We start from the raw sequence: 25,172 nt of genomic DNA, 5'->3' as shown, positions 1-25,172 counted from the left end.
ACCCAGGAGGCGGAGCTTGTAGTGAGCCGATACTGGGCGACAGAGTGAGACTGTGTCTCAAAAAAAAAAAAGAAAAGAAAAAGAGTAAATACTTTATCTTTCCAGGAGAGTTTTTACATAAACATGATTCTTTTATGCTTCCCCAACATACCACATACCTACCCCTACCACAACATCTATCACATAGAATTGTAATTCTTTATTTGAAAGTCTCCATTAGATATTAGAGATTTTCATATCCCCCATATGCACAACACTGTGGGTCAAAAATATTGGTGGAATGGAATGGATGATGAGGGTGAGTAAATGACATGAGAAGAAATGGAACAAATGGATGGATGGATAGAGATGGATGGATGGATGGATGGATGGATGGAGATGGATGGAGGATGAATGAACAAATGGAATGGGTGGGTAGACTGATGAATGGATGGGGATGGATGGATGGGGATGGATGAATGAATGGATGGATGAATAGAGACGGATGGATAGATAGATGGGGATGGACAGATGGATGAATGGATGGATGGGGATGGATGGATGAATGGATGGTAAGGATGGGATGCATAAGTTGAAAATGTATACAGTACACTTTTACTTTTGAGAAACATTTGGTCAAATATGCAAAAATCTCATTGGCATATCCTGAATTGAAAATATTTCATCATTCTTCCAAGTCTAGTTATACTATAAAATTCCCAAATCCTATCCTAACTTACTTTGAGACCTTTGTCTGTCTAATATGTTTGTTAAGCTGCTAAGTGATTCACTCTCAATTAATTCTTTGATCTCCATCATGCTTGCTCCTGCCAAAGAAATGGTTGGTGTTCTTGAAACACTCCATCTAGAAAATTCACAAAGAGAAAAATGAATGAAGGTGAAAAAACATCAGGGGCCAGATCTGAGAATCTATTTACTGATGGACCAAAGGAGAGCAGATTTTTTGAAAACCCTATAGTGCATTCCTCTAACCCAGTGCTTCTCAGTTTTCAATGTGCCTATGAGTTACCTAGGGATTTTGTCAAATAAAATGAAGACTCTGGTTCAGTAAACCAGGGGCAGGCCTGAAATTCTCCATTTCTACCAAATTCCCAGTAATGCTGACACACTTGGTCTGCATTCAAGGTACTAACCAACTCAAAAATATAATGGAAAATATATTTTTATAAAAATAACCCAAACTATAAAACATCTAAGAATTCACTTATAGGAATTATCCACAACACGTATAGGCAGAACAAATGAACTCCATTAAAGGACATAAGGGAGGGTATGAATTGAATGAAAGGATATACCATGATCATGGATGAGATACCTTAACAATGTAGAAATGTCAGTTCTTCCCAAAATAATCTATATATTCCATACAAAAACAATTTTTAAAAAAAATCAAAATTGTTTAAAGACATGTTCTCTTGGTTCTTCTCATTCCATTTCCCAAAACCACCAGCTGGGCTTCCATTCTCTCCCTGGTCCCCATAGCATCCAAGGAGTCTCCTTCTCCAGAGCCTTCTCAGGCTACCAGAGGCCCTAAGAGCAACTGACCTCATGCAGGATGGCTGGAGACTCAGGAGTCTGAAGCTGTGGGTTGGAATCCTGGCTTAACCAGGAATTCTGGTTTATCACTTTGTGTAAATCATTTAATTACTCAGTCACCTTGTGTAGTTATTATGAGGATCAAATGAGATAAAATAATGCATGCAGAAAGTTTGATGTGCAACATGTACTCATAAACACAAGCTGCCCTTTCCCTGTTCCCTTAATTTAGCCTGGATTGCACGAGCTCCAATTTAACTGGATTTACTAAAAAACCTACCACGACTCATAGTAGGGCTAGCACAAGAGGAGCTCCACTCCCACCACCCAAAATATTGTTCAATCCTTACTGAACCGTGGAAGAATCATCTGTTTTGAGGGACTTCTCATATTCCTCACTGTTCTTGGAAGAATTTTCGGGCTCTGCTTGGTGAGAACCTGAAAACAGTAGAAAATATTTCTAAGCTTTTCGTTACATGCTAGTTCACTAAGAAATGAGGGCCCTGACCCATTTCTGTAATGTCAGTCTGTACGCAGAAGGCCTGGGATGTGGGAAGCACTCAGTCAAAAAGTTTGTTGTTAATAAGTGAGTAAATGAATAAACATAGACTAATATTTGAATAAACATAGACTAATATTTGATAACTTGGATAAATGGAGTCAAGAGGAGACCTCCAGTTCCTTACATAACAGCCCACAGAGAAAAAGAAGAAAGTCTATTATCTATTAAATGGTCCATTTCAGTCCTGTTTACATTAGAGAATAATGAAAACAGTCCCAAGTTCCCAATCACAGGGAATGGTTAGCAAATTACAGTCTGCCCAGAACATGAAATACTACATAGTCACCACACTACAATGTTACATAGATTGCTCCTTGTGATGAAATTGTTTTCCCTGTTTGTTTTATATTTTTATCTATTCACTGAATTTTCTAAAAACCACATACACAACTTCCACAGTCAAAGAAGTTTTTGGGACTGGATGCAGTTGCTCACACCTATAATCTCAGCACTTTGGGGGCTGAGGTAGGTGGATCACTTGAGGTCAGGAGTTCAAGACCAGCCTGGCCAACATGGTGAGGCTGGTCTCTACTAAATGGTCTCTACTAAAAATACAAAAATTAGCTGGGTGTGGTGGTGGGCGCCTGTAATCCCAGCTACTCAGGAGGCTGAGGCAGGAGAATCACTTGAACCCAGGAGGCAGAGGTTGCAGTGAGCCAAATTGTGCCATTGCACTCCAGCCTGGGGGACAAGAGCAGAACTCAGAATCAGCAATGAAAAGTAAGCCACGCAGCAAGAGCAGTACAGCTGTGTGGCAGGATGAGCCCCACCCGCCTCCACTGCCAACACACGGGAGGGACGCCCATGCAGATGCACCACCCCAGCACACCACACGACCGCTTTCCCTGCCATCGCCTTGCACTCAGCTTATCCACTAAGGCCTTCTCCGCTCACCTTGCAAAGACTTTGGGTGTTTTTCTACTTTTTCTTGTTTTCCTGGTGGATGTTCCTGGTTCGAGTCTTCTCTGACAATGTTGGCATTCTCAATGCCCTGTTCAGAGAATTTTCTCTGATTTAAAACCAAATGTCTCACTTCTAGAATGCAGGAGAAGAAAGGATCATTGACTTAATCAATCCAAAATATTTATTGAATAACTACTATGGGCATTTCTTGGAGACACTGGGGGTTTGGTTTCAGACTACACTAAAGTAAGTATCACAATAAAGTGAGTCACACATTATCTTCCCAGTGCATATAAATTATGTTTATACCATACCGTAGTCTATTAAGTGTGCAACAGCATTGCATCTAAAAAAAAAAAAGTACATACCTTAGTTTAAAAAATACCTTATTGAGCCAGGTACAGTGGCTCATGCCTGTAATCTCAGCACTTTGAGAGGATGAATTGGGAGAACTGCTTGAACCCAAGAGTTTGAAGCTGCAGGGAGCTGTGACTGCATGCACTACTGCAGTTCAGCCTGGGTAACACAGAGAGATTCTGTCTCTTAAGGAAAAAAAGAGAAAAAGGAAGGAGGGGAGGCAGAAAGGGAGGGAGGGAAGGGAGAAAGGAAGAAAAAGAGAGAGAGAAAATACTTTATTGCTAAAATATGTTACAGGCTGGGCACAATGGCTCATGCCTGTAATCCCAGCACTGTGGGAGACTGAGATAAGAGGATCGCTTGAGGCCAGGAGTTCAAGACAAGCCGAGGCAACATGGTGAAACCTTGTTTCTACAAAGAAGAAAAATAGCTGGGCATGGTGGCATGCACCTGTAATTCCAGCTATTCGGGAGGCTGAGGTGGGAGGGCTGCTTGATTCTAGGAGGTCAAGGCTTCAGTGAGCCATAATCACACCACTACACTGCTGCCTGGGGGACAGAGCAAGACCCTATCTCTCACACACACACACACACACACACACACACACACACACACACAAGCTAACACTCATCTAAGCCTGCGGGTAATCATCTTTCTGCTGTGGGGGTCTTGCCTCGATGTTGACGGCTGCTCAGTGATCAGGGTGGTGGGTAATGAGGGCTGGGTTCACCTCACCATGAAGTTGGCTGCATTGATCGACTCTTTCTTTCATGAAAGGTTTCTTTGTAGCATATGAAGCTATTTCACAGCATTTTTCCCACAGTAGAACTGCTTTCAAAACTGGAGTCAATCCTCTCAAACCCTGCCACTTCTTTATCAACTAAATGTGTGTACTATTCTAAATTCTCTGTTGTCATTTCAACAATGTTCACAGCCTCTTCACGAGGAGTAGATTCCATCTCATCTCAAGAAATCACTTTCTTTACTCATCTGTAAGAAGCAACTCCTTATCTGTTCAAATTTGATCATGAGACTGCAGCAATTCAGTCACATCCTCAGGCTCCACTTCTAATTCTAGTTCTCTTGCTATTTCCACAACATCTGCAGTGACTTGCTCCACTGAAGCTTTGAACCCTTCAGAGTCATCCATAAGGGCTGGAATCAACTTCTTCCAAACTCCTGTTAATGTTGATGTTTTTACCTCCTCCCATGAATCACAGATGTTTTAAAGACATCTAGAATGGTGAATCCTTTCTGGAAGGTTTTTCTTTTCTTTCCTTTTATTTATTTATTTATTTATTTTTGAGATGGAGTCTCGCTCTGTTGCCCAGGCTGGAGCACAGTGGGGCAATCTTGGCTCACTGCAAGCTCCGCCTCCCGGGTTCATTTTCCTGCCTCAGCCTCCCAAGTAGCTGGGACTACAGGTGCGTGTGACCACGCGCTCAGCTATTTTTTTGTAGTTTTAGTAGAGACGGGGTTTCACCGTGTTAGTCAGGATGGTCTCGATCTCCTGACCTTGTGATCCACCCACACAGGGTTTCACCGTGTTAGTCAGGATGGTCTCAATCTCCTGACCTTGTGATCCACCCGCCTCAGCCTCCCAAAGTGCTGGGATTACAGGCATGAGCCACCGTGCCTGACCTTGTTTTTGTTTTTTGTTTTTTGAGATGGAGTCTCGCTCTGTCACCCAGGCTGGAGTGCAATGGCACGATTTCGGTTCACTACAACCTCCACCTCCCAGGTTCAAGCAATTCTCTTGCCTCAGCCTCCCAAGTAGCTGGGATTAGAGGCGCCTGCCACCATACCCAGCTATTTTTCATATTTTTAGTAGAGACAGGGTTTTGCTCTGGATTAGGCTTCAGCTAATATTGTGGCTGGTTTGATCTTCTATCCACACCATGAAAACTTCCTCTGTATCAGCTATAAGGATGTTTCACTTTCTTATCATTCCTGTGTTCACTAAGTAGCACGTTTAACTTCCTTCTAGAACTTCTCCCTTACATTCTCAACTTGGCTGTTTGGCACAAGAGGCCTAGCTTTCAGCCTATCTAGGCTTTCGATGCGGCTTCCTCACTAAGCTTAATCATTTCTAGCTTTTGACTTAAAGGGAGAGATGTGCAAGGCTTCCTTTCACTTGAACACTTTAGAGGCCATTGTAGGGTTATTAATTGGCCTAATTGCGGTATTATTGTGTCTCAGGGAACAGGGAGGCCTGAGGAGAGGGAGAGACAAGAGATACAGCCGGTCACTGGAACCTTGTGTTCTGGAGTCAGAACACACACAGCATTTATCAGTTAAGTTCACCGTTTCACACACATGCAGTTTGTGGCACCTCCAAACATTTACAAAAGTGACATCAAAGATCACCGATCACAGATCACCAAAGCAGATATAAATAAGTGTGAAAAATCCAAGAATTGGGGCTGGGTGCGGTGGCTCTAGCCTGTAATCCCAGCACTTTGGGAGGCCGAGGTGGGGCGGATCGCGAGGTCAGGATATCGAGATCATCCTAGCTAACAAGGTGAAACCCCATCTCTACTAAAAATACAAAAAATTAGCCGGGTGTAGTGGCGGGCGCCTGTAGTCCCAGCTACTCGGGAGGCTGAGGCAGGAAAAGGTGTGAACCCGGGAGGCGGAGCTTGCAGTGAGCCGAGATTGTATCACTGTACTCCAGCCTGGGCAATAGAGCGAGACTCTGTCTTAAAAAAAAAAAGAAACAACCATCCGAGAATTACCAAAATGTGACAGAGACACAAAGTGAGCACACGAGGTTGAAAAAACGGCATCAATAGACTTGTTCAACATAGGATTGCCACAAACCTCCAAATTGAAAAATGCATGATCTGTGTGAAGCCCAGTAAGGCAAAGCACAATCAATCAAGGTATGCCTATAAGTGACAGTCACCTTCCTCTGAAGAAGATGAAGCAATGGATAAGGCCCCTGTTCTCCTGGAGCTGCTGCCTAGGAAGCTGCCTCCAAATTCCAGGAAACTCAAAACAATAAGCACACACGTCTGGGATAGGCACAAACGTTGAGGTTCTCAGACCTCAGCAGGCCAGCAGCCTCCTCCAAATGCGAGCATTGAGTCCGTGACATGCGCTGCTACGCTGGCTCCCAGCATTCCACTTTAAGGAGGGCAGTAACATTCCCCATCTCACAGATGAAGATCTGACACTGAAGTCACTTTCCCGTGGTCAGAGAGGTGGTCCTTAACAAAGCCAGGACTGCACCCAGAGTGCATTGTCCCCAGCCAGGGTGTCAGCTCCTCAACGCCCTTCATTTCTATCCCTAGAGGCCTTGGATGCACATGGCAGCCACCAAGAATGGGGAGGATGATGAATGAATGGAGTAAGTGAATTGACAAATGGAGATGAAAGACGCTACAAGAAAGAAATGGAAAAAAGGAGGTGAAATTGGATTCAGTGCTGAAAAACAGACAACACTTTTTGGAGAAAGAGATGAGGCTGACAGCCATGGAAGAATGCCCAGCTGGTTTACCACAAGGCCTTACCACGAAGGAGAGCCATGTGTCTGCAGGGACCAGGAGGTGGGCTGTGGTGTGAAGGGGCAGTGGCAGTGAGAAGGAGCCTTGGAAACAGATTGTAAAATGCCTTCAAGGCCAAACCACTTGGTTCTCTAAAGGCCCTGGGGCAGCCATGAACAGCTGCAAAGCAAGGCAGCACCAGGGCCGAAGGGGAGACAGAGAAAGGCCATGCCACAGCGGCAGGAGAGGGAAGGGGGAACAACCCTGGGTGCAGAGAAAGCCAGAGGGCAGGAGGGAGAAGACAGCCGGGCAGAGAGCTCCCAAGAACAACAGGCGGGGGATACCCACTGAGCACCGGGTGGGGGTGCCCAGAATTGAGAGCATAGGAGTAATTAAATATGACTGGGGGGCTTTGAAAAGAATGCTGTCTTCATCCAGTCCTGAGAAATCCAGCAGATGAGCAGATTGAAGAGAAAAGAAATGCTGAGTGTGATGGTGAATACTGAGTGTCAACTTGATTGGATTGAAGGAATGCAAAGTATTGATCCTGCGTGTATCTGTGAAGGTGTTGCCAAAGGAGATTAACAGTTGAGTCAGTGGACTGGGAGAGGCAGACCCATCCTCAATCTGGGTGGGCACCATCTAATCAGCTGCCAGTGCGGCTAGAAGAAAGCAGGCAGAAGAACATGGAAGGAGCTGACTTCCTGAGTCTTCTGGCCTTCATCTTTCTCCTGTGCTGGAGGCTTCCTGCCCTCAAACATCAGCCTCCAAGTTCTTCAGCTTTTAGACTCTCGGACCTACACCAGCGGTTTGCCAGGGGGATCTCAGGCCTTCAGCCACAGACTGAAGGCTGCACTGTCGGCCTCCCTACTTTTGAGGTTTTGGGATTCAGACTGGCTTCCTGGCTCCTCAGCTTGCAGACGGCCTATTGTGGGACTTCACCTTGTGATCATGTGAGTCAATACTCCTTAATAAACTCCCGTTCATACATACATCTATCCTATTAGTCCTTCCCTCTAGAGAACCCTGACTAGTACACTAAGTCAGGTTGGGATGTGTCCTTCAAGACCAGCAGGCTGAATACTAACAAGTTCTGGAATGTGACCTACCAGGCATCCAATAAACATCCTATCTCCTTCATAATATGAGACAGAACTCTTACAGTATTCCTGGGCTTCCAAGAAATAAGAGTTTCTGTAAGAAAACTTTTTAAGTGAGAAAAGGCGGGACTTAAGACAACATGTACACTAGATTCACAGGAAAAATGTTAACAATGGCTATCTCTGGACAGGAATCACGTGGTTTTAACTTTTTCTCTTTTTTGCTAGGCGATTTCTAAATTGTTTTACAAAGTGAATTCACATTTTTTTTTAATGGGGAAAAACTTATTTAAATAAGCAGTGATGCTAAGCTTGGGACAGGGTTCAGGAAGGAGCAGGTGCTGTCGTTGCAACGTTTCACAGTGCTAGGCATAGTGGCTCACACTTGTGATCCCAGCACTTTAGGAGGCCAAGGCAGGAGGATTACTTAAGACCAGGAGTAAGAGACCAGCCTGGGTAACATAGTAAGACCCAATCTCTAAGAAAGATAAAATTTAAAAAGTAGCCAGGTGTGGTGGCACATACTCGTGGTCCCAGCTACTCGGGAGACTAAGGCAGGAGGAATCACTTGAGCCCAGGAGCTCAAAGCTGCAGTGAGCTATGATCACATTACTGCACTCCAACCTGGGCAACAGAGTGAGACCCTGTCTCAATCAATCAATAAGAATACTCAGAGCAGGAGGCTTGTGGCCTCTCCCTGGAGGCCATAGAACACCCTTTCTCCTTTTCTGGCCACCAAATTCCCTTTACCCATCCAAACTTTGCTACTGCGGCCCTTCCTCCAGGAATCCTTCCTGATACTCCCACCTCAGCACCCTAGTCCAATGAGAGCCTACTGCAGGGCAGATACTAACCAGGAAGTCTGGCTCAGCAGCTCCAAATCAGGCCTGGAATCTGCATGTAAGCATCTGATGCGGGTGGTCCACAGCCCACACTTTCAGGACATGGTTCTTTCCTCTAGTCCAGGTAAGAAAAATTACCTTGAATCCCATTTTCTCACACTGGAAACCTACAACTTGTAGTGTAGGTTTATGCATTAGTGTTTCTCAGCCAGGGGCGATTTTGATCCCCAGGGGACATCTGGCAATGTCTGAAGAAATCTGATTGTCACAACTGGCAGGCTACTGCTGGCAGCTAGTGGGTAGAGGCCGGAAATGCTGCAAAACACCCAACAATCCACAGAACAGCCCCCACAGTGAGGAGTTATCTGGCCCAAAATGTCAATAGTGCCAAGAGTAAGGAACTCTGGACATAAATGAAAGATTTAAAGCGGGAAGTTCCAAGCCTCCAAGGTCAGAAAGGCTCCTTGAGAAGGCGGGCTGGAAAATCAGAGAAAAGCAAGGCTTTCCGGCCACACAAAATCGAGGATAATTATACTCGTCTGGAAGATGCTGACAATGATAATAGTACCATACATCATTGATTCTAATATGTACATCTGTGTTACATTTTTTTTTGAGATAAGGTCTTGCTCTGTCACCCAGGCTGGTGTGCAGTCGTACAAACACAGCTTACTAAAGCCTCAACCTCCCAGGCTTAAGCAATCCTCCCACTTCAGCCTTTCAAGAAGCTAGAATTACAGGTGCACATCACCATGCTGGGCTGATTTTTAAATTTTTTGTAGAGACAGGGTCTTGCCACGTTACCCAGGCTGGTCTTAAACTCCTGCCTCAGCCTCCCAAAGTGCTGGGATTATAAGCACGAGCCACTGTACCTGCCTTTTTAAATTTTTAACATCTCTAAGCATCAGGATGCATCTTATAATTAATGCCATATCAGTTTAATTGGTAGCATTTAATTACAGTTCTTAAATTTTCTATAGACAATGCACACCCTCCTTATTGCCTGCACCCAGGTGGACCACTCCTGTGAACCTGCCTCCAATATTCCAGTGAAGCAGGTACTAGTTATTTTTCCTTTTTTACAGATGAGAAACGTATGTTCAGGAACATACCCAGGTCACCAGCAAGTACAAGTTGGAGACAGGACTGAATTCCACCATCTGGCGTCAAAGCCTGGATCATTCCATCCCTCCTGGCTCTCTCCTTCAAGATGAGTTCAAAAGACTTTCTGACATTGGCTGGTCACAGTGGCTCACACCTGTGATCCCAGTACTTCGGGAGGCCAAGGTGGGTGGATCACCTGCGGTCAGGAGTTCGAGACCAGCCTGGCCAACATGGTGAAACCCCATCTCTACTAAAAATACAAAAATTAGCCGGGTGTGGTGGCACGTGTCTGCAGTCCCAGCTGCTCGGAGGCTGAGGCAGAAGAATCACTTGAACCGGGGAGGCAGAGGTTGCAGTGAGCCGAGATGGCACTACTGCACTCCAGCCTGGGCGACAGAGTGAAACTCCATCTCGAAAAAAAAAAAAAAAAAAAGACTTTCTGATATTGATAAAATATTTACACAAATGAGTCTGGAAGAGTCTATATGAGAATCTTAAGACAATTGGCTTGGGGTGGTGGGATTTTTAAGTTTTCTCTTTTGTTTCTTGGTATCCTCTAAGGTTTTTTTTTTTTTTTTTTTTTCAGTGAACATATAATACTAGTCCAGACCGGTGGTGGGTGCCCGCGTCAGAGCTGCCCTGGAATGAAAGGGCCCAAAAGGTGGAGTTGCAAGAACACTGCCCACCACACTATCACTCCCCTAGGTGGCGCTTCCTGTCACCACAGCATGGCCTGGTAGGATGCCCCCATGGATGCAGAAACCCGTGTGTGAAGGAAACCAGGAGACACTGGCTTTTATGCTGTTACTACTGAGTAAGCCCCAGGCTTCCAGAACCATTTCAAATAAAACCAGAGCACCTGACTTATGAAAAGCTCCCACGTCGTCTGTGAAGCCGGCAGTCTTGAATCGGTAATATCTGACTTTTCTTGACATCTTGTCTTTAGTGTTCCAGAGCCTCAAGGTGATTTTGTGGAAATTTATTTTCTTTAATAATTTCTTTGTCACATTGATATTAAAAGTCTGCTCCCACGACACCCAGGCTTTGTCACCTTCGTGCCACGGCTTCACAGTCTGTGTAAAACAACATTCAGAGATGTCAACTGGGGAAAGATGTGTGAAGGCCGTGGTGAACAGAGCAAACCCCAGCCCCAGCCTGGCCCTCAGCAGCAGCGCTGCCTGACTTCAGTGCCTGGTCACCCTTTAGGCTCTGAGTTCAGGGAAAATGGGGTGTTGTGTACTGGGCCCCGTCAGACTTTTGCGTTCCTCAGGAAGAATAAAATCAAAGTAATTACCTGCAAATAGCATCCTCCTCGACTGCTTCTAAGCAATGACCCAGGGTCAAACCACTGGCAGGAGAGTGTGTGTGCAGGTAGTGTGTACACAAAAACTTTTGAAACATTCCGGAAATTACTGGGTTAAATATCTAAATAAAAAATAGGCCAGGTGGGGTGGTTCACACCTGTAATCCCAGCACTTAGGGAGGCCAATGTGGGAGGATGACTTGAGGTCAGGAGTTCAAAGCCAGCCTGGCCAACATAGTGAAATCCCGTCTCTACTAAAAATACAAAAACTAGCTGGGCATGGTGGCTCACACCTGTAATTCCAGCTACTCAAGTGGCTGAGGCATAAGAATCACTTGAACCGGGAGGCGGAGATGATCGCACTACTATACTCCAGCCTGGGCAACAGAGCAAGACTCCAACTCAAAAAAAAAAAAAAAAGTCAGCGCAGATTCCTACTCAGGAGGTGGGGCCTGGGATCCTCCAATTCTAGCAAACTGGAGGTGAAGCTGATGTTGCACATCCATGGAGCGGCACACTTTTCATGATGAGCATTAGACCATATGCAAGGTCACATGCACTCACACACGCACCTTTACTCCTGACTCCAGGAACACTTTGGCCACCATTGGAAATAGCAATATGTCAACTTTTTTAGGTTCTCCATCATCCGGCAGAAGGAAATATTCAATGTGGTAAAAACGACGTATCTTTGAAACAGAACTGTCCGTTTTAGGGTGCTTCTTATATTTTTCAATCAAACTTGCATATTTTCCCTTATGACCTTGAAGATACAGATTGAAAAAGTCTCGTTTTAACCTCATGTGGAAAAGCAGATCCATCTCCCCAGTTCCCTGGAGCTTGATGTTGTGAGAGGCTGCGCACTCGACATTGCCTGCCCAATTTGGGAAAGGAGGTACAGGTCCAGTACTCCTAGCCAGCAAAGTAGCAGGACCTGGACTGCGCACCTGAGTGCAAAATTTAAGTGCGTGGTTTTCAGAGTGAGTGTCTCTGTTGGAGAGTGAGTGTTGGTTAGTAGGCCTAGGGTTAAAAAGGTGATAGTTAAAGTGAAATCACATGGCCAGGCCAGATGTTTTTGGGAGAGACGCCCTACTTGCCTCACCCTAGTCTCTCCTGGCCCTAAGAAGCAGGTAAAAAATAATCATCATCATCACAGTACAATGTGATTTGTGCAATAACAGCAGCAGGAACAAGGTTGTGAAGAACAAAGGTGGAGGGGCAAACTCTGCATGGGGAGGGTGGGGTGGGCCTCCTATGGGGACCTTAGCAGAGTCTTAGAGGAGCAAAGCTAGCAGATATTCCAGACACAGAGAAAACAGCTTCACAAAAAAGTCATAGGTGAAGCTACCCAATGTGGGGTGGAGAGGGTGACAGGATGTGGAAGGTACAGATGGGCTTCTGCCAGAGTCCAGAGCCCAAGGAGCCCCCTGACCCCGCCCCTGGTTGCTTACACTCCAGCTTAAACTCCACACTCTAGGTCGGGGTTTTTCATAGGATAAGAAGCTCCATAAGCATTTAATCCAAATATAATTCTATAAAAACATGACTCTCTTTAAAGCTATAGCTTTTAAAGTCTAAATTTTTAACCCCAGGAGGCTGCTGCAGCATTAATTTTTCTGCTACCAAAATGGTTAGCATTTGTGCAGAGACTGGAGTCAAGTTTCTCCTGCCAGGCTCTGGTAGCATTAGACCTTTTCTGATTCAATCCCAGGTGGGCCAGTTAGTGGACAAACAGAGCTTCTCATTTTCTGTAGACAGAAAGGCAAGTTATTTAGCCCTTTTAAAGGGGAAGTTGACAGTATCTGTCAAAAACTATAAATGTATGCCTTCAATCCAGCAAATTTACTTCTTGGAATACAGGCAACAGAAGTGCCCACATATATGCACAAAAATGTATGTAAAGAATGTCTATCGCAGAATTGTAACAAAAACATTTGAAACAACTCAAATATCCACCAATAAGGGGTAGGATAAATTAGAGACACATGGAGACGTTCAGAAACCAGCTGCCTTCATTCATTCACTCATTCGTTCACTCTTCAAGGAGTTTTTACCCTGAACGTCAGCACCTACTATAAGCCTGGCCCTTGCCCGTGGGATGGGGGAGAGGGGTTGATGGCTCCTCCCTCCCTCCCCCTCCATCAGCTCCCACCTCCCATTCTTTAATAAAAGCAAAGGAAGCTGTGGGCTCTGCAAACTCACAATCTCCCCACAATCTCTCTCATTAGACTCTCCTGCCTCAGACTCCCGGAAAATGTATTTTAAACAAGGTATTAGGTGATGCACAAACGCTTATGAGAATCCATGCCTTAACCTCTCCTTGGTTTTTTCTCCTCTGTAAAAAGTAGACAGAACATCATCTGCTTCAGGGTTATTGAGAGGATTAAGCATGTGAAGCCGATGCAGCCATAGTTGGGCCTGTCCTAAAATTGCTGTTTCTTTTCAACCTCTGTTCCTGGCTGGCACTGGCCAGCCCGCTTTGGGGTGGGGCAGGTGGAGAGACGATGTGAGGCATATGCACCCTAAATTCTTGCAGAAAGTCATGCACCTCCTTTTTTCAGAGGGTGTTAGAGTTCTGCTCTAGCACCTACCCGTATTCACAGGGAAGGCCAGTGAGATGGTGAATGTGCAGGGGACTACGTGGGGCACGTCGGAGCTGAAGGTGCTGGCAGGCTCAGATGAGGACTCAATGCTGCTGCACTGGCGGTCAGAGTCAGACTCCTGGGCCCTGGCCTTGGCCTTGAGGTGCTCCTCCACGTCACACTCACTCGTGGACTGGTAAAAGCTGGTGATGGAGGAGATGGGCTCTATGCTTGCGGGGTCCTCTTCCCACTCCCAGGCATTCAGCGACATGCTGCAGAGCGCACCGCTGGCCGCCGGCGCTCCTGGCAGGGAGAAAGTGAGGCTGTCCCCGCCTGTATTCCAGGGCTGCTCCAGGAGGTAAGTCCGGCCTCCTGCAGGAGCACCCACCCGTCTCTTCCCCACTTCCCCAGCTTGCTCCTGGGTGAACGCCGGGGCTCCTTCACTGCCTGCCACACAGTCGGTACTCAATCGACTTAGAGAATGAATGGATGAAGGAACCACAGAGAAGGGTGGCTGGCAGTAAGCACGACGACGAACAACCCCGTTTCCTTCGCCTAACCAGGAGTCAGTCGCCGGGCTTCTGGAAAGCCTGCCCCAGGTGAGCAGCTCCCGGGAGCCACCAGGAGGGAGAGGGGGCGTCTACTCAGGCAGGCCTGCTGCGACTAAGCACAAGATGCGTTTGCTATTTGAGGAGAGGCAAACCAGGCCGCGGGCAGCGCGTGCAGGAGCCTGGCGAGGTCGGGGAGGGCAAGCCCTGCCCCCTAGACAGAACATGAATGTGCACTGGGTGCTGGGGCATCAGCTCAGGGCCCACGCAGGCGGAACGCCGGGCAAACACCTAGGAGGGAACACGCGTCGAGGCGAGGAGGTAAGGGTCCCGGGCTGCTGCGGCCGAGTTGGGGGCAGGGGTCAGGGTTCCCCTCCAGGTGCTGGCGGTACCTGCGAGCGGATGCGCTGGGCGGCAGCGAGGACTTGGACGGCAGCGGCAACTCCCGCACCGGATCCACAGCCACCTCGGCGAAGAGACTCCAAGACCGAAAGGAGCGTCCGCGGGTACAGGGAGGGCCAGAGGCCCAGCCACTCAACTCCGTTTGGTGGTTGCTAGGAGATGCGAGGGCGTGCGGCCTGGGGGCGGGGCTCCGCGGGGCGGGGCTTTCCCCCTCAGCTACTGCGCGCAGTCTGTCAAATGGCTACATCCACGTTCAGAAACCAGCTGCCTTCATTCGTGCAATCATTCATTCACTCTTTAAGGAGTTTCTACTCTGAACGTCAGCACCTACTATGAGCCTGGTCCTTGCCCGTACGATAGGGGAGAGGGGTTGATGGCTTCTCCCTCCCCCTCCATCAGCTCCCACCTCCCATTCTTTAATAAAAGCAAAGGAAGCTGTGGGCTCTGCAAACTCAGACCTCCCCACGATCTGTCTCATTAGATTCTCTGCTTTTGTCACTGATGTCCTTAAAATAGCATGAGAATTCTGGTTAGTGATTATGAGCGCCAACTCAGAGATGAGAAAACAAAGCTTAGAGAGGTGAAGCGATTCGCCTGAGGTCACACAGCAAGTAGGGTGCAGCACTGTGGAAGTAGGGCGCAGCACTGTGTTGAAATCCGGACTGCCTGACTCCAAAGCCTCCGCTCGTCTGCTAAACCACCCAAGCTGAGAGCCCTGGCTGCGGCTCCTAACGTAGAAGACCTCAGCACAGCAAGCCGATGGGGTGGAGGGCTGAGGTAGGCTTCATGGAGGAGGTGAGCAAAGCCAAATCTGGGGGGTGACTAGGCAGAGGTGGTGAAAGCAAGAGAAAGCATTCCAGGTAGAGGAACAGCATATGCAAAGGCCCATAGAGGTGAAAGGGCATGGCAAGTTTCAGGAATGGATGGTGAGGCTGCAGCAGTGTGCGGGGCCCATGGTACATAGCCCCAAAGGGCAGGTAGGGCACAGGACTATGGGCAATGGGAAGCCAAGGCAGGTCTTCTGTTGAGGGAGGGTATCCCGCTCTGGCAGTCAGTTTGTTCAAGAGAATGACAGCTGACGCTACACACATGCTTGGCTATTAAGAAAACTTTAGTTCTGAGTTGAGCTATGACCTACTTTGTGTCAAAGAGCAACATTGTGGCGGAGCTGGGGCTGAGACCCAAGTCCTGAGCCTCCTAGTGCATGCCTCCCCAGACTGCTCTCAGGGCATGGGACAGCCCCTTTAATACTGGGTGCTCCAATACTCCTCGGGTTCAGTTAGTCTAAAAAACAGCCTCAAGTACAGCTGTGAGGGAAGACACCAAATGGCAGTGGGCCCTGTGAGGAGGGGGTTCAAACTCTCAGCATGAGAGCCATAACCACCTGCCCACACCCTACCTGCAGCAGCCTGGAGACTGCTGTCTATATGCCAGGAAGTGCTCAGGAGACACACAAAGGGCTGGAAGAATACAAAGCTACTCAGATACACCAGCCCCCAAAAGGGCCCTTTAACAAGGGCAGTTCACCACCACCACCACCCTTGGACAGATATCAGGCCTCCTGCTCCCCAGGTCCTACCCACTGGCCTGAGGCTAGTTTCCCTCCAAAGGTTCCTTGATCACATCACCACCTAGGGCAGAGGCCAATCTCTCCCCAAGTTCAGTAGTGAGAGGCCAGAGGTCTTGGACCAAGGGCCAATGTGCCATCCTGGATGTGCATTGGAAACACCTACATGTCAAAAATACAATTCTGAGGCTTCATTAAAGACCTGTGGCTAGGCGCGGTGGCTCAAGCCTGTAATCCCAGCACTTTGGGAGGCCGAGACGGGCGGATCACGAGGTCGGGAGATCGAGACCATCCTGGCTAACATGGTGAAACCCCGTCTCTACTAAAAAATACAAAAAACTAGCCGGGCGAGGTGGCAGGTGCCTGTAGTCCTAGCTACTCAGGAGGCTGAGGCAGGAGAATGGCGTGAACCCGGGAGGCAGAGCTTGCAGTGAGCTGAGATCCGGCCACTGCACTCCAGCCCGGGCAACAGATTGAGACTCCGTCTCAAAAAAAAAAAAAAAAAATCCAGAGGTGGGGCTTAAGAACCAGTAGCAGATTGTATTTTCCAAAGATATCTACCTCAAAAGATCCCCTCCCACATAATCTTCTGGCAGACATCCTGAGGTTCACATTCCTCCCACCCAGTGGGGGGGTCTAGTCCCCTCCCCTGGAAACTGGGTAGACCTTTGTGACTGCCTCAGTCAAAAGAGTGCAGAGGAAATGACACTATGTGATTTCTGAGCCCAGGTCATACAAATTCCATCTACCTCTGCCCTGTTCTTTTGAGGTATAGTATTCATGCTAGGAATCCAGCTACCATGTTGTGAGGAAGCCCAAGCAGCCACGTGAAATGGTCACATGAAGCTGTTGTGACTGATGGTTCCCAGCCAATTGCCAGCCTCAACTCCCAGACATATGAGAGTGCAAGACTTCAAATGATCCCAGCCTTCAGTCTTTGAGACACCCTGGCTGACACTGAGAAACAGAAACAAGCTGTCTCCATCATGAGAAATTGCAGATTTATAAGCAAAGTAAGTTGTTGCTCTCTTAAACCACTAAGTTCTGGGGTGATTTGTTGTGCAATAAATAATAGGAACAGGAGCCATATTTTTAAATTACCACCAAGATTGTATTACACAACCAGAATATGCAACCACTGCCCTGAGAGAGGTGGTGTCTGGGTCAAGACCTAGAGCATCACAGGATGAAGTCAGGGCAAAGGTGTGCCACCTACTACTCAGGTGTGAGAGAGTGGTGTGTCTACAACCCCACCTCAGTGAAGATGGCTTCAGGGCTGGCAGATCAGAAGCAAAGGAAAGGGGGCTTCTGTTTCAATTATCTGTTACTGAGTAAAACCATCCCCAAACTTAATGGCATCAAACAACAAACACTTGTTATTTCTCACCACTCCATGCATCAGCTGGGTAGTTCTCTGCTGGCCTCGCCTGGGCTCACTCCCTGTGCTGTGCTCAGCTGGAGGACCAACATGGCTGAAAGGTGCCAGAAGGCCTCACTTGCATGTCTGGAAGTTGCTGCTGGCTCTCCGCGGGCCCCCTGGTTCCCTTCCATGGGCTCCCCCGCCCCCAATGGTACACCAGCTTCCTTCTAGGTGGCACCTCATCTCCCCGTAGCCTGGCCTGGCTTCCTCAGATGGCATTCTCAGAGCAGGGATCCCAGAGGGCACTGATGAAGCTGCAAGGCCTCTTGGGACCTAGGCGTGGAACCAGCACCATGCCACTCTGCTACATGCCATTAACCAAAGGAAGTCATGAGGCTGGCCTCACTTCAAGGGGATGAAGACATGGACTGTACCTCTGGTAAGCAGAGGGGCAAACATCCAGGGGTGGGAGGTGTTCAATGTCACTGAACAATCCATCCCTGCTTCCTTACTCCGCTGGGTGGGGGGTTCCCAAGCTCCCACAGGTTATGTCAAGGCCTTCCTGAAGTTATCCCAAGACTCTGGCAGCTGGAAGCATATTGGGAATCAGTTACATCCATCTTCTTCTTGCCCCTTCCCCATTTTTAACAGCTTTATTGAAGTATTTTTTATTTCACAAAATCCATCCATTTCAAGCATAGAATTCAATGATTTTCAGTAATTTTCAGTAACCAAGTGGTGTAATAATCGTCATAAATTCATTTTAGAACATTTTCATCCCCCAATAAGACTTCATGCACATTTATAATTAATCTCTGTTCCAACCCCCAGTCCTAGGCAACCATATCTACTTTGTCTCTAAAAATTTGCCTTTTCTAGACATTTCCTATAAATTGAGTCAGACATTATGTATTCTGGCTTTGTGATTGGTTTCTTTCACCTACTGTTATGTTTCTGAGGTTTATTTATGTTGAGGCATGTGTCAGTATTTTATTCCTTTTCTCTTTTTTTTGAGGCGGAGTCTCACTCTGTCCCCCGGACTGGAGTGCAGTGGCTGCATCTCAGCTCACTGCAAGCTCCGCCTCCCAGGTTTACGCCATTCTCCTGCCTCAGCCTCCCCAGTAGCTGGGACTACAGGCGCCCGCCACCTCGCCCGGCTAGTTTTTGTATTTTTAGTAGAGACGGGGTTTCACCGTGTTAGCCAGGATGGTCTCGATCTCCTGACCTCGTGATCCGCCCGTCTCGGCCTCCCAAAGTGCTGGGATTACAGGCTTGAGCCACCGCGCCCGGCCTTTATTCCTTTACATGACTGAATAATATTCTATTGTATGGACAGACCACAGTTTGCCTATCCATTCATCAGTTAATGGGCATTTGGCTTGGGCATTTAGACATTTATGAACAATGTTGCAGTGAACATTCCCATGCAAGTCTTTGTGTGGACGTGTTTTCATCTCTCTTGGGTCCATATCTAGGAGTGGAATAGTTGGGTCGTATGGTCGTTTTGTGATTAACTTCTTGAGAAACTGCCAAACTATCTTCCACAGGGGCTGCATCCTTTTATGTTCCCATCAACAACATGAAGTTTCCTGTTTCTCCAAATTCTTGACAAGATTTGTTGCCTGTTTTATTCATTACAGCTATTCTCATGGGTATGATATAGTATTTCATTGTAGTTTTCATGTGCATTTCCCTAACAATTAAGAATACTGAGATTGTTTTATGTGCATGTTGGCCATTTATAAAACTTCTTTGGCGAAATATCTGTTTGTATCTTTCACCCACTTTTGACTGGATTGTTTGTCTTCTTGTTACTTGTTACTTGTTCTTACAAGCCAGAACACGCTTGTAAGAGTTCATTGTAAATTCTGAATATAAGTTCTTTACTGGCTTTAATGTTTTACAAATATTTCCTTCTAGTCTCTTATTCATCTTATTTTCTTAATAGTATCTTTTGAAGTGTAAATGTTTTGAACTTTGATGAAAGTCCAATACATCATTTTTTTCTTTTTTGGACCATGCATTTGGTGTTGTATCTAAGAAATCTTTGCCTAACAACAGGCCTATTTTTAATAGAAGTAAAGCTTGGTGTCTGAACACTAAAGCAAATCCACCAACCAAGACTCCTAAAAACCCAAAAGCTTTATGACACTGAAAATAATGGCCCAAGGACATTCCCAGACAATTCTGGGCTCTGGATAGAATAACACAAGTTTCCAAAAAACAGTCTGACAATATCATGAGTTTATAAAATATGTATACTCCTTGGCCCGGTAATAAATCACTCAAGATATGGCACAAACTGTTCACAGTATTGTTTTTGTGGAGAAAAGCTGAAAATCACCTCTGTGGGCATCTGTGGGGGATGACAAAGCACCTTATAGTTCATTCTGAGGGAGCACAGAGCAGCCTCTGGAGCAGTGTCTGCAAAGAAACCACAGTCAAGCTGTTTACAAAGCTCAGTTCCTGTGCAAGAAAGATCCCAATGGCGCCCTTTCCACTGTGCTTTTCATATCAAGTTGAATGAGCTACAATTTGCACACTGTGAAATTCAGATGTACACAGTCATGCAACCACTATACCATGAATACAGAGTATTTCAATCACTCCAAAAAGTTCTTTCATGCCCAAATACATAGAAAAATTTGGAAATAAATACATCAGAAATATTGGTGGCAGAATAGTGGACGATTTTTGCTTTTTAGCATTTTCCTGGACCTTTAAAAGACACTTTAAACAATATACTATTTGAAATGGCTCAAACAATACTGAACTGACTTCAGAAAACCATTTCTTTGCCACAGCCCTGACTCTACCCTACACAGACACATGCCCATCCCCCCAGCTCATACAAAAGAGCGCAAGGAGACCTCTGAGTTTGCTCACTTTGAACCTTAAACAAAAACCTTGTGGATGCAACCAGAATTATTTCAGAGGTGCCTGGTAACACCACGGGGCAGACAGACAGGCCTGACAGAAAACCATTATCAACCCTTACTTCCCTGAGCTGTAGGGGAGCAGAGGCCGGCAAAGGCTCCCAGCAAGACATTTAAAAGCTTTCTTTTCAATATTGACTGGCCCAGGAAAGCTACTGTTCAAAGGATTCCTTCACCAGCTGCAGGGGTATGGGGGGCGGGGAGTGTGTTGCACTCTTGCCTGGGCTACCAGCCCTCAGCACTGATATAAAATAAAATCAGGTTCTTTTTTTTGTTGTTGTTGTTTTGAGACGGAGTCTCGCTTTGTCACCCAGGCTGGAGTGCAATGGCAGGATCTCAATTTACTGCAACCTCTGCCTCCCGGGTTCAAACGATTCTCCTGCCTCAGCCTCCCAAGTAGCTGGGATTACAGGTACCTGCCAGCATGCCCAGCTAATTTTTTTGTACTTTTAGTAGAGAAGGGGTTTCACTATGTTGGCCAGGCTGGTCTCGAACACTTGACCTCAGGCAGTCCACCCGCTTCAGCCTCCCAAAGTGCTGGGATTACAGGCGTGAGCCACCGCACCCGGCCAAGAAAAATAAACCCATGAGAACATCTTATCAAAAGGTAAATACTACAGTGTTTCCCATCTGCAGAGAGAACCACTGAATCCACTTATGAATCTCTCCATCTTCTTCTGTGCACTCACATACACCTGTCCCAGCAGAAAATACTTAGTATTGTTTTTTGTGTTTTTGTTCTTGTTATGCAAGCATCAGTGTTGTGCATAATCAGCTTGTGCCTTGCTGTGTCTGCTCATCCTCATTTGCTGAGTCCTAGCTGATCTGATGGACACCGTGTTGTCTCCAGTTTCTCACTGTAATAAACAATGATGCAGTGAACATCCTTTGCACAGTGGCTTTCTAAGGTAGAAGCCAAGAAGTGGATGTGATGTAAAACCTTTGTCAAATTGCCATTACTTTTATAATTAAAAACAAACCTAAAACAGTATGTCCAAAATGCTTGCGGAGAAGCCTTTAACTCCTTCCCAGCAGAGATGTACTCTGGGCAAAGCCTTCAAGAACAAGTACGAATTTGCCAAATGGACAAAGTGCTGATTCTGGGATACTGTGGCAGAGGAGACAGAATGCTATCGCTTTTCAAACGGCAAGATTTTACATTTAAACTCACGGAGTTATCCACAAGGCAAGATTCCGTCTCTGTTATAGCTAGGAACAGCTGAAGAGTCTGCCTCTTGCTCCAGCGTGGCTGGATACCGTGGCTGGATAACCGTTCCCCGTACAGGTAACAGGTGAACAATATCACAGTATCACTGCACGCCTCTCGTGAAAAAGAAAGCGAACACAGTCCAGCACTCACCATAGAAGCAGGTTTTTCTTCATCTTCCAGAAATGTGTTCTAAAACATCAGCCAATCATCAACCTGTTAACCTAACCCCAGCTCAGAGATGGAACTCGGATCCCATTGCCAAGTCAGCACCCTCAGGCACAAAGGTGGCAGGGCCGGGAGATACCACTTTCCCGAGATTCCTATCCCCACCCCCAACAGGGATCGGGACAGAGCAGTTAGCACAGATCAGCTTCTGACCAGCGGGGTGCCCCTAACCTAGACCCCTTGCCTCTCCAAGCCTGTTTCCCTCTCTTTCCCAGTTACTACTTGGGGCTTTTTGCAAGGTCTATGGTGGCACAAGAAGTGGGTTCGGAAACCTAGTAGCTGAATTTAAGCGGAGGGGAGGCTTTTCCGCACCTACAGCTACAGGGCGGCGAGAGCAGGCTTGCCAGGCAACCCTCGAAAGGCCTTCCGGGAAGACGGGGAAGAGTGACGCTTCGGTGTGGGGGCACATACCCAGCAACCGGACGAGGCCGCCACCCCCAAGGCCCTCCTGGGCTTCGGATCCCGCGCCAACCCCTGGCCCAAGTCTCGGGGCGAACTCTCCGCGCCAGGCGGGCGGGGCGAAGGGAGGAGGGAGTTGAGAGTGGACGGCCGGGAGTGGGAGGAAAAGCGCAGACGCCAGGAATGCCCCGGGAGTGAGGAGAGGAGAGCGCGGGAGTCACGCGGAGAAGCCAGACTCGGACGCCGACTGGGCACTAGTGGCGCTGCGGAGGTCCCGGGGGCTCCTGGACCTCCTACTCCAGGCCCCTCCAATGCAACTGGGGTAAACCAGACGCCCTGTGAGGCCAGGGCAGCTGCTGGACACGGTCCCCGGCGCCGCTCCAACCAGATCGCGACCGCTAAGCCCCTCCTTTCAAGAAACTCTGGGACCGCCCCTGGGAGTGGCGGGGCGAAGGGACCGGAGCAGCAAGGCGCGCGGCGCAGCGATGGAGCCGGGCAGCGCGGGCGTGGAGGCCGGCATGGAGGGCGCGGGAGGTGACCCGTACCGGCGACCTGCGCGGCGCACGCAGTGGCTGCTGAGCGCCCTGGCGCACCACTACGGGCTGGACCGCGGCGTGGAGAACGAGATCGTGGTGTTGGCCACCGGCCTGGACCAGTACCTGCAGGAGGTCTTCCACCACCTGGACTGCCGCGGCGCCGGCCGCCTGCCCCGCGCCGACTTCCGCGCCCTCTGCGCTGTGCTGGGGCTGCGCGCTGAGGGGGCCACCGCGGCCGGGGCCACCGCGGCCGGGGAGGCAGCCGCAGACGCAAACTCCAGAGCTGTGACCACCGGGAACGCGGCCGCTGAGTTGGCCACGGACGGGGACTCAGACACCGACGAAGAGGCGCGGCTGGCGCTGCGCGCCGAGCCGCCAGAGCTCACCTTCCGCCAGTTCCACGCGCGCCTCTGCGGCTACTTCGGCACCCGAGCGGGGCCCCGGCTGCCCCGCGGCGCTCTCAGCGAGCACATCGAGACGCAGATCCGCCTGCGCCGTCCCCGCCGCCGCCGCCGCCCGCCCTGCGCGCGTGGCCCCGACAGCGGTCCTGACTGCGAGCGCGTTGCGCGGCTGGAGGAGGAGAATAGCAGCTTGCGCGAGTTGGTGGAGGACCTGCGCGCTGCCCTGCAGAGCAGTGATGCGCGCTGCCTAGCACTGCAGGTGCGCGCTGGCCGCGGAGGGAGGGTGGTAACGCCCGGGAGAGGGCTCGAACTAAAAGCTGGCTGGCTGCGGAGCCCGACGGGACAGAGGCAGAGGAAGGGTAGACAGAGGGCAGCCCTACACCATCCCACCCCGCCTCAGCCCACTTGCATCCTGTCCCTGTTCCTCCCCATTCCACTCCAGTCCCCAACCTTATTCTTACCATCTATTCCACTCCTGAAAACCCCAGTCACATTCAGACAACCATACCCCACTTTTCTGCTCCACCCCCGCATCATCGCGTCTTGCCCCTTCTAACCCAGGAATTGCACCTGTCTGGGTAGTCTCACACATTCCCTTTCAACAAGCATCTTTCTCTCTCCTTCCTGCCAGGCTTCTGGGAGGTTTAGGAGACAGAAGTGTGAAGAAGGCCCTGACCTCACCTTTAAGGATCTCCCTGCCTCCTGGAGTAGACTGACAGCTCCTTCTGTCAATCAGCAAAGACTTACGGGGCTCCCTGCGGGAGAAACAGAGACAAGTGAGAAATAGACAGGGTGGCTCACACTATGGATCAGGCACTCACGGGCCACCAAGTGCCTGCGGGAACCAGACCCGCTCTGGGGTATTGAGAAGAAACCATGGGGTGAGATGGGGACCCAGCCTTAGCATCTGGGAGCCGTCGACAAACACTTAAGCACTGTGCCAGCCGTGCGCCAAGGGCAGTACTGGGCCGCAGGGGTCAGAGGAGGAAAGGAACAGCCCCTACCCCAGGCGACAACAGGCCAGGAAGAAAATGATGTTATATGACCCCGCTTTAGCTCAGGACACTGCAGAGTGCAGGGAAGTGGCAAGGTGTGGTTTTCAGTGTTGGTGTGCATGGAAGCCAGGGTGGAGGCGGGAAAGTACTCCCCTGATGTGGAATCCCAAGTAATGTACGGGGAGCCATGGGATGCGCCTGAAAGGTCTTCCGGCATCGCTTATGCTCGGGTATTTATTGAGCACCTGCTATGTGCCAGGTTTGTTTTAGGCTCTGGGAACACACCAGGAAAGACAGACAGAAACCGCCCTCAAGGAGCCTCTAGTGAGCAGGCACAGGGAGGGCTGGAAGTGCCACTGGGGGGAGTCTAGGAGATGAGGAACTGCCACCCGGCAGGCTGAACGCCGCCAACACAGGAGTAGACCGAGAAGAGGTGCGAGGTTGAAGAATCATTGGTACCAAAGAGGGAACAGAATACTGGCGTCGTGTCTCAGTTTCCTTCATCAGTAAAAAAACGCTGGGGGGGGGGGGCAAGGAGGAATCATTAGAGCTCCCGCCTCCCTAGGGATGTGGCAAGGATTAAAAGAGGTTGGACACACAGGACCTAAGGGCCTGGCATCCGGAAGCAGGCGGCGCCATAAACGTGCTCAAGCGCCTCTGGGTGCGGAGGAATGGGGACCGCCGTCGTGGCGGGCGTTCGTCTGGTGCATGTGGCTGGGGCACTTACCCCCTGCCCCTGCTGCCCTGTCCCCGCAGGTCGGGCTCTGGAAGAGCCAGGCGAGCACCCACGAGATGGAGCGCAGCGGACCGCAGGCTGTG

General features: G+C 48.8%; 2 protein-coding genes across 3 annotated transcripts in view; one reads left to right on the top strand and one right to left on the bottom strand.

Moving 5' to 3' along the window:
- LOC105517940 (uncharacterized protein KIAA1257) overlaps positions 1-23,497 on the bottom strand; it is a 28,076-nt gene extending 4,579 nt beyond the window's left edge. Inside the window, exons 1-8 of one of the 2 annotated variants that reach the window (XM_011950714.1) lie at positions 23,344-23,497; positions 21,948-21,986; positions 13,784-14,077; positions 11,765-11,955; positions 10,749-10,962; positions 2,993-3,133; positions 1,887-1,974; positions 720-844 (exon numbers count right to left, since the gene is read on the bottom strand). In XM_011950714.1, the coding sequence (XP_011806104.1) occupies positions 720-844; positions 1,887-1,974; positions 2,993-3,133; positions 10,749-10,962; positions 11,765-11,955; positions 13,784-14,045 (1,021 nt within the window). In that variant the 5' untranslated portion in view covers positions 14,046-14,077; positions 21,948-21,986; positions 23,344-23,497. Of the gene's footprint in view, positions 1-719; positions 845-1,886; positions 1,975-2,992; positions 3,134-10,748; positions 10,963-11,764; positions 11,956-13,783; positions 14,078-14,714; positions 14,879-21,947; positions 21,987-23,343 lie in introns of those variants that run through there. The other variant, XM_011950713.1, reaches the window with a different exon arrangement.
- The window catches only part of EFCC1 (EF-hand and coiled-coil domain containing 1), a 44,163-nt gene continuing 41,258 nt past the window's right edge, over positions 22,268-25,172 (top strand). Inside the window, exons 1-2 of the mRNA XM_011950849.1 lie at positions 22,268-23,617; positions 25,110-25,172. Coding sequence (XP_011806239.1) covers positions 22,907-23,617; positions 25,110-25,172 — 774 coding nt within the window. The 5' untranslated portion in view covers positions 22,268-22,906. The remainder of the gene's footprint in view (positions 23,618-25,109) is intronic.

The sequence above is a fragment of the Colobus angolensis genome, unplaced genomic scaffold (genome assembly GCF_000951035.1).
Source record: "Colobus angolensis palliatus isolate OR3802 unplaced genomic scaffold, Cang.pa_1.0 Scaffold31, whole genome shotgun sequence".
Classification (NCBI taxonomy): domain Eukaryota; kingdom Metazoa; phylum Chordata; class Mammalia; order Primates; family Cercopithecidae; genus Colobus; species Colobus angolensis.
This window is presented reverse-complemented; position numbering and strand designations above follow the sequence as displayed.